Source organism: Pleurodeles waltl, chromosome 8 (genome assembly GCF_031143425.1).
Source record: "Pleurodeles waltl isolate 20211129_DDA chromosome 8, aPleWal1.hap1.20221129, whole genome shotgun sequence".
Lineage (NCBI taxonomy): Eukaryota > Metazoa > Chordata > Amphibia > Caudata > Salamandridae > Pleurodeles > Pleurodeles waltl.
The window spans coordinates 1,238,797,871-1,238,817,252 of NC_090447.1; the positions used below are offsets into that span (position 1 = coordinate 1,238,797,871).

At 39.9% G+C, this 19,382-nt stretch overlaps 1 protein-coding gene across 4 annotated transcripts in view; it reads right to left on the bottom strand.

Annotated features, from left to right (window-relative positions):
• Positions 1 to 205: 205 nt before the first annotated feature.
• The window catches only part of NBEA (neurobeachin), a 1,608,295-nt gene continuing 1,589,118 nt past the window's right edge, over positions 206 to 19,382 (bottom strand). For all 4 annotated transcript variants that reach the window (XM_069205539.1, XM_069205537.1, XM_069205538.1 and 1 more), the window contains 3 exons: positions 8,622 to 8,818; positions 5,852 to 6,003; positions 206 to 2,049 (listed from right to left, as the gene is read on the bottom strand). In XM_069205539.1, the coding sequence (XP_069061640.1) occupies positions 1,959 to 2,049; positions 5,852 to 6,003; positions 8,622 to 8,818 (440 nt within the window). In that variant the 3' untranslated portion in view covers positions 206 to 1,958. The remainder of the gene's footprint in view (positions 2,050 to 5,851; positions 6,004 to 8,621; positions 8,819 to 19,382) is intronic.

Sequence of the window (19,382 nt, forward strand, 5' to 3'; positions counted from 1 at the left end):
TGATTCTCAATGTAGTCCCTTGATTTTTTGATGTGTTGGCGCATCTTGCATAAATGATTCATATTGATTTTGAAAGACCATCCTTAGGAACTCAGTAGTCATGTTTATTTTTAGTAGTTAAATGTTGTTTATTTGCTCCTGCTAACAATTATTTCTAAAAGATTCTTATTTTTGAAATTTGTTAAATCAAACAAAAATCATCAGCGAGCTCTTTGCATATTTTATTTTTCTTTTTTTTTTGATTTCCGACTCACACACATCTGGCATATTTTACATCTTTGCAATAAAACATGGTTACAATAGCTTAAGGAATTTATATATCCAAAATAGTTCACCATGATTTCAAGATGAAATGAACTGTCTTCCAGATGTTCAATTGTCTCCCAATTCTAAACTACAACTCAAGATATTGCTTACAGACTGGTGATGATTAATGTATTTGTGACAGTGATTACCCCCCTGATTTCAGAATCTTCATTTTCTTTCTTAAATACAAAATGATGTAGAAGGAATTCAGTGCTATAACTTACTAATACAGCGTGAGGAACAAATAATTATTCACATCAATAAATAATGATATGTTTTTGGTGCAAAGTGCCAATACAGAATCAATTTTCTTGTTTTATCGTATTTTAAATAATGACTGCAAGTGAGTGTACATTTGGAAAAAAATACATTCCTGTTACATGCCTCATAGCCCTACCGACACAATATGTACATCTATGACAATACAGTCACCAAATATACAAAGAAGAAACATGAAGTAAAGTGTATAATCCCTCTTGGTGTCCAATTTGACCAGTACATCGAATTTTCTGATGGCTTTCATCAAAGTTTTCTAAAACATTGTGTCTTAGGCTGAGAACGTGGCCTTCAGTAAGTACTTCTCGTGGCACCGAAGACGAACATCGGTCATCTTTGTACTGAAGTTAAAAGTGTCATGAAACCAACACTTTAATTAAAACATGAAAAAAATTAAATTGAATCAAGATCTCCGCCCACCCTCCCTCAATACATTTACATGAAATATTACATCACTTGTGGCATGTCCGGCAGTCATGAAGCAACAGAGGGCACAACGAGACTCCTGGAAACAATGAACATCGGGGCTTACAGTCAGTTATGACCATCTCCTGCCTCTCTGCGTGGATGAAATAGAAGTAAAATCAACCTTTTCGTTTTATCACAAAAAGCAGACATGGCAAAATGGCTTAATATCCATAAGCTTCAGAAAGTGAGCAGAAATCCATTTAGGAGGGGAGAATCCAGAAAAAAGTGCAAAAAAATATTTCAGTTAAATCTTCAAAGTAACAGGACGAACCCAGACTCAACCTTGTAAAAAGAAGCTCTAACCGTTCTGAGAAATCTGTGGTTTTTTTTCATTTTTTTGTGTGACTGCACCAGTTCCACCAAGACATCAGGTCCAAAGTACATGCAAGTTGTAACTCCACAATAAAATTAAGAAACTTTTTTGTTCTTTATACAAGGTTTTACTTTTACAAAAGTATCCCTTTAAAGTTAAGATGCGCTTCTGATGTACAAAGTATCAAACATTTTTTCACAGCTTGAAAAGAGGCTGGACATGGGATGCAGGTTAGAGTGAGAACCTAAACACAGTAACTATTGGATACTAAGTTCCTTAGAAGTTTCAAAAGTCTCTTTTAATGCGTCCCCCGCCTTATTTCGCTCATAAATAAGGATATTGGAAACTATTACCAAAATGTCTGCTAATTCAAATAATTTACATGATGCAAGCTTGCTGTTTAGCAGCTGGTGTTCGGTTGTGAAAAAACACACAAAAGTAAAATGGCCGCTGACTACAATGTACAGCTATTGCTAGGTGTAATGGAATGTACAACGGAGGTCAATGCAGACGTGTTTTTCCACCAGAGATAACGCCTTTCATTGCAGCATTTGTGCTCTCAGCTTTGACTTGGCCTTGAACTCTTCATCCCACTTTAGTATCTGTTCTGATGCTCGTAGTGCCACCGGTTAAAATCTATATTAAACGCTACAATGCTCCCCGAAGCCATGCCAGTAATCAGAGTCCTGAGAAAAGAAATAACCAATGGTTATTATTTAGAAATGATATGGTTCTTTTCGCTATTCCTGGATCAGCTAAAAACATAGATCATGAAACCAATGTCTTACATTCTATTGTGAAATCCTTCCACATTTTGATCTTTATCTAAGAGGTCTTTGGGTAAATAGCATAACCATGCAAATTGCCTTCGGTACAACAGGACTTTACTTTCACCTCTGATTATACTTTTTCTTGGGCAATTAAAGATCTATTCTCTGGTTTAGCCAAGCTATAGAATTTAAATGAAAAGTTATATAAAGTGGTAACTTTTGGTGAGAGTTTGCCTTTGTCCGCATTTTAAATGGTATGCCTTTCATGGCCTACTGTTGCTGGAGCACATACTAATTCTATACAGTTAGTGTTCAATACACAGAGCTCTCTCCATTCACCTTCAAATAAAAGGCAACTTAAATGATATGACTGGGTTTCTTCCATCCACCCAACTCTTTTTCTTCTTTCTTTACACAATATAATCAAAGCTCTAGAGTAGTAGTAGATAACACTATATCCTCTCACTTGTAGTAATTTAGTCATTTTGCAATAATTTTTGACCATCTTGGAGTCTATTGTCTGGCCATTGTATTGTGAAACAGCAAAATTACAAACACCCACAGGACCAATTTTCTACACTGATGTGCACCAAAATAAAGCCTGAGCAAAATTTAATTGCACAAGCACAATTTCCGGAATTTTGCATTTTGCTTTTTCCCCTAATCACACCATAACACCACTTTGCGTAATTATGTGCCATTTGTGGTAAAAATTTACACATGTGAACAATGGAACGAAAGCGGCTATTCATGGTGATTTTTTGCACTATTCCGCTAGTGTGAAATGCACCTCTTGCATCAAAAACTGATATGAGGACTCATTTCATATTAAAATACAGAACAAAATTATGGATTTGCATTTTGTGTAATTATGTATATTTCTAAGTAATTCTGATGAAATTTATTCTGAGTGCTCAAAATCAAATTATGCTAATTTTGCTCACCCTCAACCAAATGGCACCAGGAGGGATTATAGTTTTTGTTCTTCATGCATCAAATGTTAAATTTATTTGGCTTATGGTGGGATTGTACTTGATATGATAAATAAGCCAATATTACACTTGATGAAATAATTAATAAACATATATTAGTTCAATGTAATATTTTGTGAAGCATTAATAGTTATGGTGTTTTTACTTGCATTCAATTCGAAAGGTGCCCAGGAACACAAAGTAAATTGGATGTTTCACAAACATGACTGGGATATGAAGTACTATAACATGAAATTGCACCTCCCAGAAGGCTTTGCAAGGAGTAGGGAACATACTAAATAGATATGAATACAAAGCAATGATTGGTATTTATTAAGTGTAAACTAGGCATACGTTCTATGAGTAGCTAGTACCAATACAATTACAGATCTAAAAAAACAGTACCTGAAATACAAATAAATAAAAAGATCTTACAGCACTGTATGCAGTTCAAAACAAAAACAACTGAACAATAGAACAACTGTTCAAAACAAAACTGTTTGACGTGGGTTACAACACAAAAAGAATGGCAAAGTATTTTGAAGGGCTAGAGGAAGACTATTCAAAATGGATTTAACAATACTTTTAAAAAAATGAGCTAATGGTATTGAATAATAACATGACGGTATTTGGAGAGGCTGGCTGTCCTCACAGCATATCTCTCACACCTTAACTCAGACGATCTGCTGGATAACTAGCACCTAATAAGTATTTTTTTTTTTGAGTCACACAGAGCTGACAACATGCAGTGTCTCATCCTAACATCTTTCAGCGCAAAGTGTTCTTAAAATCAAAGGGTTAACCATGTTGTCCTTAAGGGAACCCAACTGGTTTGACTTTTAAAAACGTACACTCTAAGCCATGAAAATCTGGTAAGAAAGCTCAATGAGTGACACAGCTATCTCACTGATATGAATCCTGGCCTTTCACCTTATATACGTGGCAAAAAAAAGCATAACTGATTGTTCCATTATATTTATTTTTATTTTGCGGTTTTATGTCACACCAATGTGGCCAACAGTATAAGAGAACTTTACAACTAAGGTGCCATATCACTAGAGTGACAAAGAGTAAAATTGCGCAAAGAGGCTGCAAATAACAAAAATGCATACACATAAACAGCCAGCACATAGTCAACGCATGGAAATTTCCAAATTAGTTGACAGGTCAAAAACCCATAATAAAAGATTACACCAAGCAGATTTACTTACAAGTGAAAGCTTTGTCTGTACATATCCTCCTCACTTGACACTGTACAGGCAGCGGAGGAGTGGACCTCCTTCCTTGGACCCTGTTTTAAACTGGGATGATCGTGCAGCAACTGTGTCAGCTTACCAACTCCTCTGTGGCCCACAACACTGTGCAACATTTCACAGGCAACGATAAGCGAGTACTCTGTCAACCACCCTATACCTCGTTTTCAGTTGGACGGTGGCTCACTCACTCCTATTTATTTTTTAAGCCTCCCTTGCCATGAGGCAGGGCAATGGTGGGAGGGAGAAGGGTGTGAGGGTCGGGGTAAGAGTTATTTTACCTGTTTGCAATTAAACAAAGTGATGGGGTTTGTTAACACCCATCCTAGCACTTGGGAAAGGAAATAGGGGATAAAGAAGGCATCTGTCCCTCCTCCAGCTTTGGCAAGGCAAGGAGGTGTTCTCCCTACACACCGTCCTCACATCTGAGTAAATGGAGAGAAGGCAATCTCCCTCCTTTGGGGAAAAGCAAGGTGAGTTTAGTGTACAGTCCCCATGCACTTTGGCATGATGAGGGGGTGATGTACATAATCCCCCACATCTGCAATTTACGAATGTGAAGGCAGCATTCTCTTCTCACTGGCACTATGGCAAGACAAGGGAGGGAATTCATTAACTGCACCCAACCAGGGGTAGGGCGGCATGTGTAATTAACCACTCTGGTCCTACTAGACCAGGGTAATTACGCCTAAAGGCCGTATTCTTTTTTACCTTTTCGAAGCCTGTCAAACTGGTCAGGAAGCGATAGTTATTAAGAGGAACTGAACAAAATTGTGGCACACTCTTAAATGCTACTAAGCATTTTTTCCTAATTTTGGTGCAAACTGGTCAGGGGGTGCAAAGTTCTTAAGTAACAAGAATAGATTGTGAAATGTCAACTATAACTATAAAGAGACAACTGCAATTCTGTAATAATAAAATAAATAAAAGAGTATGTTAACCAAACAATAACCACAAATCGATACCCTAACACTGCAACTAAAGCATCACAAGTCTGAGACCAAATTCCAAAAATAAACTTAATGTCAGCCTTATGCCCATTTTTTATTAATTTAATTGTGAAATTATTTAGAAATGTTACAAATTACTTAGTTTTGATATGCTTAAATTGGCATTACCTAATAAAGAATTCTTAATTTTAATACTTCTTTATTTTGAATTTGTCAACAGGTAGCCGTTTATTATGGTTTCTTTAGTTTCACAAAATCCCTGGACTTTTAGTTTGCCCAAACTTAAAGGTTGTATATAGTCACTGGATAAAACCCACAGAGACGTATGTATCATAGATCTATCTTCCACTACTGAAGGCAAACCTTACTGGCAACGCTCATTACCCCCACAGTAGCTGAAATCCTTGCTTGTTTCAGTGGTAATTACTGAAATTTTCAGGGTGACTCTTGTACAATGAAAATGAAAGCATCCTCAACTCATTGCAACCGCAATTCTTATTTTGCACATTTATGTTCTTTGACACTCGTCATTCTGTTGACTTACCTCTGGTCATGAGATAAATCCATTGCTCGAATTCCTGCATCACAGCCAGGATAAATGTACAACTGTTTAAAATCACAAGCCTGCCAAACTTCCACCACTCCATTGTCTCCGCCTGTAACCAGGTTCTGACCATCACTGCTGAGAAGGATGGCCTGTTGGAAATACAAATCAAATCAATTATTATTTAAGAAAATAAATCCATATAAAACGACTCCCACACCCACCACACATCTCAAAAATGTCTCCGAACGTTAAGCCGTTTCTAAACCAAAGTCAAAATGACAAAGCTACTTTTACTGTAATAGCATACATGTAAAACTGAGAACGGTAGGAAAACTTCTTTTTTTTCAAGCACTCTGCTTTATTTGTACCTTCACACACGCTTGCCATTTATTTATCAGGAATGTAAATCTATCGGTCTAAAAGGGCATTTTCAAATTCACTACAAAAGGAAAAAAATTAGAAAACATTTGGGTATCCTTCCTAGCTTTTTTCTCAGCTGACAGAAATGGAATGTGCTCCGATTTCACATAGATACTGGGGTCATACAACAAGAGTAACTCTGACACGAGTACACAAGTATGTCCTCACTAAAAAAGATGCATTCAGCATTTATATCTGAGGTCCGTAACGCTATCAACACTTGGGTATTGCTTGATTCCAACGGATATTAAATGAATCAGCACCAAAAGAGGTGTGCAGGACTTAAATGTTTAATAGACAAGAAAATAGCTGAATTGTTTTACTACTTCCGCTTGAGATTTCTTGAACAAGGCATGACAGCAGTCCAGAAAGTCTATTTTAAAGCATATATCAAAAATTATACGTCTCACTTCCTCTAATAACCTTACATTTTGATGATTTTTATTGTTGGATCCGACATTCTTTCTTAATAATAAAATCAAACTTGGAATTTCCTGGGTTACTCTGAATTTGTATTTAATTCCAATGCTCACAGTTGATGAGAGAGCACCACAAATCAAATCTTGAATTTCAGATAATTATCCTTCCCTTATGACCTTCAACATTTTAAGACCGAATTCTGCATTTTTCGTTTGGCAAAACTATCTCCTTATTTAATTACATTGAGGCCACTGCTGTTTTTGTCATTTTGATTCAACTTCACATCACTCAAAAATGGTTGTATTTAATCAGTAATAAAAGGAGTGCCTTACCAGGAAGATGAGGACTTTTATTTATTTAATTATTTTTAAAGTACAACAACTTAAGAGCATCAATGGCCACTTCATTTTTAATGGACTCAGCCATAAGAAAGCTACATTTTGAAAGAATATATTTTGCAATCAATTTTATTTCCAACACAGGTTACATATGTAAATATTTTGTTTCATTAAATGTAAGAAAAGAAACAAACTGTATCCTAATGATAATTTAAGCTCCTTATATAACTTTCCATGTATTACTACTTCCATTGTTTCACATGAACTGGCAGTCAAGTGATGCAAATTCTTGTTGTACTAACATTCCAGTGTGCCCCTTGGTATCCATTTAAACTCAGGACACAAATGGAAACGAAGTTGGATTTTAGTAGTTTTCTAGTTTCTCTTACGACTCAATTTTACAAACCTAATGAGTTCATGTATTGCTCTTATGCTGATCAAAACAGTAGAGTTTTATTTCGAGTTCTTTGACAGGATACTCTGTCACATACATGACAGATGCCTTATCCACCATTTTACATGTACATTATAGTCAATTGCACCTGTAATACAGTGGACAGGATATTCGTCACGTTTTGACATTATCCCATCCGCCAAAATTTAAATAGGGCCCTTACATATTTCAAAAGCACTCATACACCCAGAGGATTCATGGCCCTGGTAGATGCTAATAACCGTGGAGTAGGATGTGACCATCAGGTACACAGACTGGATATGTGGGGCGTTAATCCATCATTAGGGGGAACAGCCAAGTGCTCAGCATTTTCCTAAATTCAAGGTGGTTGTTCAGAGATTTAAAGGAATCCTATTCCACAAGTCATAGACTATGAAGACTGTCTAAGAGAGACATTCTTCGTTGTCATTCGTAAATATTGACCAGCCAAGATCAGCTATTATATTCAAAGAAACCTGCCATGTACTACGAAGCCATCAACATTGATACTGTGGTCATTTCTCTTGTATAAATGTATCATGGTCTATCCGCACGAAAACAAAACCTCAGTAGCCTTCCTTCTTACTTCAAGTCTTCCCAAGAGAACTAGGTCTCAGTCACCAGTAGGTCTTTTTCATTGACACCGGGTGAAATGATGCATCTTCATTAAGGCCCCATGTCATGTTCCTGGACTCAATAACAATATATCTTCTTCTTGTTTTATTTCTGCAGCTGAATGCCTAACTATAAACCCTTTTACTGGTCAGTAGCATAACTACGTATATGCTAAAAATCTAAAATTTAATTTAAAGGGCCGGAAGTGCCATAGAAAGCCAAATTTGGGGCATTCTACCTACTCACAAGTGAGTATAACAAAATAATATTTCTTTATATAGCGAGAAGACGTCAATCTCTTTAACTATTCTTTGCTGTTATTTCTTTGTGTTTTGGACACATAAAGGTTTTCCAGTTCTAACTGTGGAATATACACATTCAGATGTAATTAAGAATAACATATTTTGTAACACAAAGTATAAATAAGACTCGCCACAAGGCAATATTAATGGTTGCTTAGAAGGAGTATATAAAATTCTAATAAATACATCAAATTAAGATACCACAGTCATATGAAAGCATGTGATCCACATAGATTTACCCTGGTCGAGTCACTGATCTCCATTTGGCCCAATAGTTTGCCATTGATGCTAAAGTTGCAGAATCTTCCTCGTTCATAATATATGATACAGTGTCCTTCACTGGATACAGATATCAAGCGAGGGTAAAAGCAGTTTTCAGGACCCTCTAAAGCTCGCAGCAGATCTCCAGTGATGGTGTGCACTAAACAAGGGCCTTCTGCAAATTACAAAAATACAATGAGTTAGAGACACTTTTGTGATCGGTGTTTGAAAACCAAGCACTGATGTTTGCAAAAAAGTTCTGAATGTGTGCGACATCACTTCACTAAACTGTTCATAACAGAGCATCAATAACTTTGCTACTTTAGAAAAACATGCATTGGCAAAGCCAATAGGTCTTGCCCATGAAAGATCTATTGGCTTTGCCAATTTTTTTTAGCCATGTTGTTTACCAGCGTGGTCGCTGTTCAGCATGGCTAAAGGTTAGTGGCATAGAGGAGAGTGGTGTGGTGTGGAATAGAGTGTAATGGAAAAGCATAGAGTACAGTGATGTAGAGTGGAGTGGAAAATAGTGGCCTGTATCAGAGTGACATAGTATGGAGTCACGCAGAGTGGCAGGCACTGGAGTGGCATAGAGTAGAATGCAATGGTGTAGAGTGTTGCAGAGTAGAGTCGAATAGAGTGCAGTGGCATTGACTGCAGTGGCATTGAATTCAGCAGCATACAATGTATCTTAGAATGCAGTGGCATAGTTTAGAAAGGTGCACAGCAGAGCTAAGTGGTGCAGAGTGGAGTGGTGGAGAGTGAAGTGGCATGGAGTGGTGCAGAGCAGAGTGACACAGAGTGGATTGGTGTAGAGGGCAGCAGAGTAGGGTGGTGCAGATTGAAGTGGTGTATATTTGAATGATGCAGGGGGCAGTGCACAGAGTGCAGTGGCATAGAGTGCAGAGTAGAGTCAGTGGCATAGAGCACAGTGGTGCAGAGTAGAAAAGCATATAGTGGTGCAGAGTAGAGTATAGTGCCACAGATTGCTGTGGAATAAAGTGGAGTAGTGCAGAGTAGTGGCATAGAGTGCAGTTTTGCAGAGTAGAGTGTCAGACTGCAGTGGTGTAAAGTGGTGTACAGAGCAGTGGCGTAGAGTACAGTGATGCCGAGTACAGTTGTGTAGAGTGCATTGGCGTAGAGTGCAGTTAAGAGTAGAGTGCTGCAGGGTGCAGCGGCATAGAGTGTAGTGGCGCAGAGTGGAATAGAGTGGCATACAGTAGATTGTTTCAGAGTAGAGTGAAGTGTCGTAGAGTGGTATGGTGCAGTGTAGAGTGCAGTTGCGTAGAGAGGCATAGAGCAAAGTTCTTCAGAGTGCAGTGGCATAGTGTGCAGTGAAGCAGAGTAGATTAGAGTGTCGTACAGTGGACTAGCAGAGTGTGCGGGGACAGATTTGAGTGTTAAAGTAAAGTGCATTGCGTAGGGTGTATTGGCACAAAGTGCAGTGGCACAGAGTGCATTGTTGCAGAGTGGCATAGAGTACAGTAGCGAAGAGTGAAGTTGTGTGGTGTAGATTCGTGTGACCTAGTCTGTAGAGGTGTGGAGTAGAGTGGCGAAGAGTGCATTGGCATAAAGTAGAGTGTTAAAGGGTAGATTAGAGAGGTGTAGCATGAAGAGGTGTAGAGTTTATTGGTGCAGAGTGCAGTGGTGTGGAGTGGTGCAGAGTAGAATGAATTGACATAGAGTGGAACATTCATGGTGTGGTAGCTCACTGCCATTACAGCAAGACATTTTCAATTGTAATGACCATTACATTGGCACAGACATACAGCTTTACTAATAAAAATATACAGTGCACAGATGAAAGTGGTTGGCGATTGCATCACCTAGTTTAATGATTTATTTTAATCATATGAAAGTATTGGTATCCAACATACTTCAGAAAAAAAACAAAAAATGTGATTCATTTGTGCATTCATAATTCTGATATATTCTGAAATACTTACACAGTTAATTTAAATGTTGATGTGTGCTAAAAAAAAAAACTCTTTCCTACCCCCAGTATCCATCAAGATTGTCACATACATCCTCTCACTTTGAAGCCAGAGAGGAAAAGTAAACAAGTGCCCATTTAGACAGCAACTGACATTTGAATGCACAGCAGAGGTCACAAAATAAGAACAAGATTTAAATGCCTGTGACAAAAAGTGATTTCATGGAATAATACAGAAAACAAAGTTTACGCAAAGGGAGAGACAAACTGAACCTGTAGAGCCTAAAGCAAATAAAGCCAGCAAATGGAAAGCCAGAACATGTGAGTGATAAACTACAAAGCCAATGGTAATAAACAAGCAGAATGCATTCCTCAGTCAACTTTCTGAAAGGCACCAAGATGCCTGTACCAAACCAGACAGTTGTGCTGTCTGTTAGGCTGTGACCTACAAATTACTACCGTCTGCCCCCTTCATAAAAAAATACCAAAATAAGAACAGCAGTGAATACAAAGTCTGATACTTTAAATACACAATGGAGCACAGTAGCATTTAACCAATTGCACTAGAAGGTAGCAAAGCAGCTACTAAAATTAATACAGAGGCATTTTGGGCACGTAAACCCATGACTCTGTTACAGCATGCAAGTGTCCACCTAAAGAAGAAACTGTCATCATAAGCTCGCCATTTGAAATGGAGTAACTGCACACTGGTGCAGTCATGCCTGCTTTTAGGCATATAGAAAGTCAAGACATAAAAACAGATTGTACAATTAGTTGTCTGTCGCAGGGATAACAAGTTATGAGCAACCATTAGAATGCCACTGCCCATGCAAGAATCACACACAGGGAAGTCTGAGACACTCAGATGGAACAGTAACCAAGCCACCCTCTTAGAAAATGCTTTATCTCCCTATATTCAATAGAGCTGCTCTTACATAAAGACAGCTAAGATTTTAGTTCGGTCAGCACATGGAAATGGGATGCAGCTAAACATACAGTGAGAGGAATTGATAGTATGAAGCATGACAACTGCAAGCATCATTTCATTCTGTGGGTCCATTTACATGACCAATTTTCTGATGATTAAGCCTTTTCAGATAAACAGCACAAGGGAAAGACAATGGACAGGTTCACAACATACCAACTAATAATATGTGCCTTTCCTACTTTAAAGTCACCTTAATTTTGCATTTGGACAAAACTGCCACCCTCGTAACTTCTCCATGCTACATCATTAGTTTTATAATGTTTTAACTCCTATAGAGGTGTGCACAGTGCAGGGACCCAGCTCTTACTGTGCACAACTGAAAACAACAGACACATATTAAATTAATTTTGACCACTGAACGTTTGAGGCTTAACTGAACCAAAATTCACTAAATTGAGTATACTCGCATAATCCTGAATAAAATATGTTTTCACCAAGTTTTCATACTTCATATTTATTTAATGTATTTCTACAGCACCCATGTCAGTATTTATAGGAAAATGAGCCACGGTGTCAATTGTTGGTATAGTCGTCATTTGAATCCTATGGATTGCAACAGAAGCGATAAACAAGTGGGTCTTCTTCAGGCTTGTAAGAATTCACTGTTAAGTTTGATGCGAAGAACACAGGCTGGCTAGAGGGTGGGTAATTGGAGATGAAGGGATTCCCCCCAAACATCTTATATCTAGGTATGTAGGTGGCTACTTGTTTCAAGGAATACTCAGCGTTATTTCTCACCTCTAATAAATTCTATGAGCGCGTATTGCAGTAAGAGTGATTGGCCACATGTGGTTCTCAACTTACTCCTCAGCTTGACTGGAGTAGATTTGTACCTATTTTGTCAGTAATACTACTATAATAAACATATGTTTCATTTTTGTGAATAACAATTGTCTCACTCTTTTGGGGGTGGGTTTTATCGGTTGCATATTCATACTCAAGTCTCTCCTTAAATTTCCCTAAATTCTATCCATTTAGTAGTTAATAGCCCCCATTTTCCAGACACTTCCCCTTGTATGTACCACATTTACTACTAAAATGTATACCTCTGTGCATGGAAATCCCCGCACATAAGAAATAAGACCAGCAGAGTTTGAGATTTATGGATGGAAATTCATGAATAGTATTTCTGAATAAGGGAAATAGTACTACAAGAACAATAGTTCTGCACTCACAAATTTGTGAATAAGCAGATTACTGTCTAGGCACACCCTACTGATTTATTCTAACCTCTTTGTTTAATTAGCCCACTACAATAATATTGTCACGCCTTTCAGCCCATGGCGTGGTTTCCCCAGCCTTTATGGCTTCTGACCTCCTATTTTGATCCTGTACTGAACTTCGTTTTTGCTGGTTTTAGGACTCTGGACACTATAACACTGCTGATCAGTGCTAAATTGCAAGTGCTCCCTGTGTAAATTGTGTTGGTGACTGGTTACTCCATGATTGGCATATTTTGATTTACTAGTAAGTCCCTAGTATAATGCACCACATTTGCCCAAGGCCTGTAAATCAAATGCTACTACTGGGCCTGCAGCACTGATTGTGCCACCCTCATGAGTAGCCCTGTAAACATGTCTCAGAACTGCCACTGCAGTGTTTGTGTGAGCAGTTTTAACTTCCAGTTCGACCTGGCACGCACACCCACTTGCCAGGTCCAAACCTTCCCTTTTAGTACATGTAAGTCACCCTTAAAGTAGGACAAAGGTAGCCCCGTGGACAGGGTGTAGTGTATTTAAAAGGTAGGACATGTATTGGGGTGTTTTACATGTCCTGATAGTGAAATACCGCCAAGTTTAGCTTTCACTAATGTAGGCCCTATCCCTCCCATAGGTTAACATGGGATTTGCCTTGAAATATCTTTTAAGTGTACTTTCCCATGAGAGCAGCTAGAGATGTGGCGTTTGGGGTCTCTGAACTCACAATTTAAAACTACATCTTTTGGTGAAGTTGGTTTTTAGATTGTAAGTTTGAAAATAGCACTTTTAGAAAGTAGGTATTTTCCTGCTTAACCATTTTGTGCCTCTGCCAGTCTGCCGGAAAACATATCTAGGTCAGGATGACAGCTGGGCTGTTTGTGAATTCACTTTAGACAGTCACACAAAGTGAGCTGAGGTGTGCCCTGCATATCCTGATGGGTCTTCCAAGGCTAGAGTGGTGGGAAGATCTGACACTTGCACCTGATAGGGCTGTGCCCGTCCTTAGACAAAGCAGACTTCAACCCCCTAGAGTGTGTCTGGAGCCAGGGTAAGAAAAGGCAGGGTCTTGTGTACTACAGAGGACTTTCCTTTGAAGTTTGCTCACTTCAAAGGCAGAAATTAGTATCAGTACTGGACTTCTGAGACCACGACTTTAGAACACTTCTGGACTGAGGACATTTTGCCAGGAAGAAAAGCTGGATGTTGTAGGATGAAGTGCCCCTCTGCCTGTTGCTTTGCTGTGCTGGCCTGCTGCTTCTGTCCTGGGAATGAAAGGACTAGACTCTGCTTTCTATATCCTGCTTTCCAAGGTTCTCCAAGGGCTTGAACTGAGCTTCCCTCCATTGGAGAAGTCTCTGGGGCATCAAAGACTTCATCTACCAGTGCCTGGACTCTTCCACTGAAAGTCCTGACTTGCCAAGTGGTACCAAATCCAGTCCTCGGGCCCTTGGAAGAGGAAGCTGGTGTCCTGAGGAAGAAAATCCACGCACCGGAACGCTGAGGCTGAAAATCGATGCATCACCTGGCTTGCAGCAGAACAATCAAAACAGCGCCTGCCTTGCATTGGAAGAATCGACGTAGCACCTGTAGGATTTACGCAGCGCCTGTTCCACCACGGCTCTATCATCACTGTGCGTCTGGATTTTCCACGCACCATCCCTGGAAGTAATCCATCAACCCCATACTGCAGCAAGGAACTGAGGCTGCGTGACTGGCAACTGATGCATCATCTCTCCTGCAGGGAGAGAACCGATGCATCACCTCCCCTGCCAGTAAGGAACAGATGCATCACCTCTCCCCCGCAGTAAGGAAGCAATGCATCACTTTGTTTTCCAGTGCCTCACCTCCTCTGCGCCCCGCATCGTCCTTGTTTTTGATGCATCCCTGGTACTGTGTTTTAAAAAGATACAACCATTTATTTCTATGGATTAAGACTCATTTTAACATTTAAAAAGTGATATGTTCCCTTGTGTATGTTAGATTTTTGTCATTTTGGTCTTGTTTTATTCAGATAAATATTGGCTATATTTCTAAACTGGTATGGAGTACTTTTGTGGTGTTTTCACTGTTTTACTGTATGTGTGTGTGTGTGTGTGTGTGTGTGTGTGTGTGTGTGTACAAATACTTTACACATTGCCTTTGAGATAAGCCTTATTGCTTGTGCCAAGCTACCAAAGGGATGAGTAGGGGTTATCTTAGCTGTGTGGCTCCCTTACCCTGACTAGAATAAGGGTCCCTTACTGGGACAGAGTGAAAACGACTGCCGACTAGAGACCCCATTTCTAACAAACATACTTACAACATACAAGTTGTAACCATTGATATGAAGTTTGTGTTTGTAATACAAACCTGCACTGGTGACAGTTTACAGGCCTCATTTTAGCATTTACTTACTGCTTAATTCTCTGTGCACAGGATGCTTAGATGCCTTAGTTTTCAGATCATTACATCAGCATTTAAACACTCCTTATAAAAAATGCCTTATCTGTAACTGGGGTGACTTCACGAAACAGCCAGATATGGATGGAGCAGTGACCTTCATTGTCATGGATCTCTTGGTAGCATTTGACACTATAAATCGCCCAATTTTTAACAACCACATACAACTCCAGAACCTGGATCTTGCTTACATATATACTCCTTTTTTTTACACACTTAAACTGTTTTCTTAATAGCATACTGCTTCAGAAATCACTGTTCCCTTGGGGAATCTCAGAGGGCTTTACATCTCCAACTCGCCTTGACTACCTACTTCCACCTACAGTATTGTTCCCAATTTGAACTTGACTGCTACAAGTATGCCAATGACACCAATGACAAATACCCTTGAAATCATACATTGCAGATGACACAACCTGAATCTACAGCTGTCTGCATTATGAAACAAATGAGAAATGGATGTCCAACAAGCAATTTATGATCTAGATAGACAATGCAGATATACAGCTTTGCTACAGTTCAAAGCTCTGCCAGCAGCTGCTGCTATTAAATATCAGTCTGCTGAATACCAAGGTTGCGTAGTGTGGAATCCACCTCATTCCCTTCGACTAGCAGACACTCCTTGCCCATTTATGTTCCTCCTTCAAGTTCTGTTTTCTTCCTTTGTGACAGTTTTTCCATCTTTTTATTCCTCCTCCTTTTCCCCTTCAGACGTTTTTCCCTTGCTGGCGGTCAATATCTGATGAGTAAAAATATGTGCTGATCTCCAAAAATGAGTGCCAGTGGCATCCAACCGGCAACCATTGTCTCAAATTAAGCACTGGTCCTTACTTACCCCCAGCAGTGGCTCTAAAACATCTGAGGGCAAAGATCATATCATAACTTCCTTTCAGTTTACAGCCTAAGTCTGTAGCAAAAGCCTTCTTTCACAATCTCAAGACACCAGACACCCATTTCTGGTCTCAACCAAAATGTTCTCCCATTAATCATCATAGAATAGTCCTTCCTTCATATTGCAAGGCTATAGTTTTATTCATTATTATTTATTGTACAGATATTAAAATCCATTACAATTAAAAGCAAAAAGAAAAATCAGCAATGTGGTTTTGACAATAATTCTCATGACACACAATCTATGGTCAAGCACACAGCATAGAACCTATTATTGCACCTAAAAAAAAAAAAACAGGGCACAGTTATCAACAGTGTATTCACCAATTAAAACGTGCCCGAGTTATTGCACAGATGACTAATAGCAGCATTATTTCCAAAAAGTGCTAGCGTGGAAAATGTAACCATGGCGACGATTGAAGAAGCATGGCATTGATATTATAAAGTGTGTCTATACCTTAACAGTACAGCCCATCTTTTAGTACGGCCAAATGAACTTTGCTGGACGAGTTAATTATTTAAAGCGGCAGCATGGTTTCCTAAAGTGCTAGCGTGTTTGATACATCAATTAAAAAGGTGCAGACCATTAAAAATATTAGAATATAACTGTAGCCTTAACATTGCAGCCAAACATTCAGGAAACCATTTTGTCTCACGAGATTCAACATGCATAAAAGACAACACCATAGCGCAAGAGCAAAAAAGGGCTAATAGGCTAGTCAACAGTTGCACCCAATGCTCCTAGGCGAGCAATCAACAAGCTTGGATAAGCAAACCATGGAGCAAGAGCAAAAGAAGCCTAGACAGTCTGCCAAAAATTGCTCGCAGTGCTCCTAGACACGCAGTCAGACAGAACTGGGGTAAGGGAAGGCACGGCTGTGTTTCCAGATTATACAAAAATCAACCTTTTAAACCGCAGAGCTTGTGTCCAGGGCCCCACTGTGAGCCTCCAGGCTGCTAAACATATTTAATGCAGGAATAACAAACTTTGTCAATAGAACAGTCAAGGTTGTATTGTTGGGATTTAAAGATGCAATGATGGCTTATTGGCATGTACGAATTCTCATCTTATTTCACTCTCCCCGAAGCCTGGATCTGCATTCCTTCAGTAGCGCTGGGCAGACACACACACCATATGTTCGAGGGATTGTTCCCAACACCCTCAGCCCCTCCAGATTGATCCAGCCGTGGGTTGTCACAAACAGGGTTGGTGTTTCAAAAAAATTCAGTCTCCTAGCCTGAGGGCCATACATTTTGCTTTCAGGTGAATGACGTAAGTGCGCGCGAGGTAACTTGGAAAGGCTGACTGATACAAATTGAGAACAGCCCAAGCGTGCTTATGCTTAGCGAGAAGGGCTTTATCTGAGTGATACGATCATAACCAAACACTTTTTCTGATGCCTACTTTGAATGCCGAGTGACTCAATTTACTGGCCAAAAGCACTGCACATTCAGTAACTACTGACAGAAACTGATAGTGTGATCACCTGGCCCCGCTCGAACTAACTTCAGTCTATAGTAATGCCTCCGGGCAGCCAGCTTGTGGCACAGCTTAAGGTAAGCATCAGCACCAGCTGCCTGCTGGTCGGGGAGGCCGAACTCCAGTCTAATCTGAGCATGAGATGAAAGTTTCTGCAACTGGGAAACCTATTTTTTTTTATAAATCTCGGTGACTAAATTATTCACCATGTAGCTATCCCTACCCGGAACCTCCGGCTGTAGGTCAACGAGGGAGCAATCTTGGCTCTCATAACTCCCAGCAGGGGAGAAAGGCTAGGTCCCCACAGTGATTTATGTAATTTCAACAGGGTTACAAGGAGGACCAAGGCTTTTGCTTCAACCTCTTTCCACAAGTTCGTGAAACAGTCCCTGGTGTCAATGAACACCCCTAAGTACTTATACGACGGATCTTGTGTGATTTTGTTGTTATTATAGAACCAGCTGCTTCCCAAATGCTTTTTCCTGCCAAAGGTAACCACTTTTGTTTTTGTCAAATTCACCTCTAGGTTATTCAAAACTGTATAGTTGGATAGCTGATTGAGTAGCCGGTGAAGACTTACCAGTGTGTGGCTAAACATTGCCAGGTCAGCGGCGTACAATAGGTTACTAACCCATGAACTGCCTATCTTTGGGAGATGACAGTTGGTGGCATCAAGTTGCAATGAGAGCTCCGCAATAACAGGTTCAAAAGCAAGGGCACTAACACACACTCCTGCTTCACACCTCGAGATGTTGGGATTTTCCTGGAAAGGGAGGTACCATCTCCCAGCTTGATGCAGACCTAGGTATTGGTGAGCAGCTGAATTGTAGCTTCCAAAAGCTTTTGGGGGGGGGAGGGATTCCTCATCTTTGTAGTTTGGCCCACAAAATCCCCCTTGGAACCAGGTCCAATGCAGCTTTGAAGTCCACAAAACAGCAGTGCAACATGGAGCGTGCTATTATTGCCTTATCAATCAGAATTGACAGTGCCATTAAATTAGTCAGCATTCAAAACTTGCCCACAAACCCGGTCTGATGCTTTGGAATTAGCCCCTTTTGCTCAACCCCTCTGCCTCAAATCCTCTAGAAGCAAGCTGGCATAATATTTAGCTTTGCAGTCGAGGAGTGCTATTAACCTGTAATTACTGGGGCCGGACTTTAAACCTCCTTTGTAGTCCGGATGGACTATAGTGCCACACCAGGGTTCTGGAATTCTTGATCACTCAAGGCAGTAGTCAAAGAGATTGGTAATCCGGATCACCCAGAAGGTCACATCCTGTTCAAACAGCATCTAGGACAGACCATTAAGCTCCGGGGCCCCATCTGGTTTTGCTTTGTATATAGTACAATGTAAGCGGCATGAGGGGGGCGACGTGGCCGTGACAAGGAAGTACAGATGACCAGAGTCTGATGATAGAGAATTGAATGGAGGTGCAGTAGAGCTTTGCATGCCCTTATATTGAAGATTATCATCCAACTCACTGGCAGAGAAATGTTCTATGAGAAAAAAGCGCATTCTCCTTATGTTATGTTTGCACAGCCCAGCCCATTCCCTTGTTTGTTGGCTAAGGCCCAAAAGTTCTTAGAATTGGAATTTTTACTAGTGCAGAGACTTTTTGTCCAGAAATAATCTGAGTACTTGTGTTTTTCCTCCAAATTAGCCTGCCTGTAAGCTTTCCGAGCCCGCTTGATGGCATTGAGGAGATCCTTTGAGCCTAGGTTCTTCCGAGTCTCCCTCAAAGCCTTATTGCGTGCTTTCCTTAAACCTTTTATCACGGCTGAGGTAAATGTTTGTTTAGGCGAGCAGTGC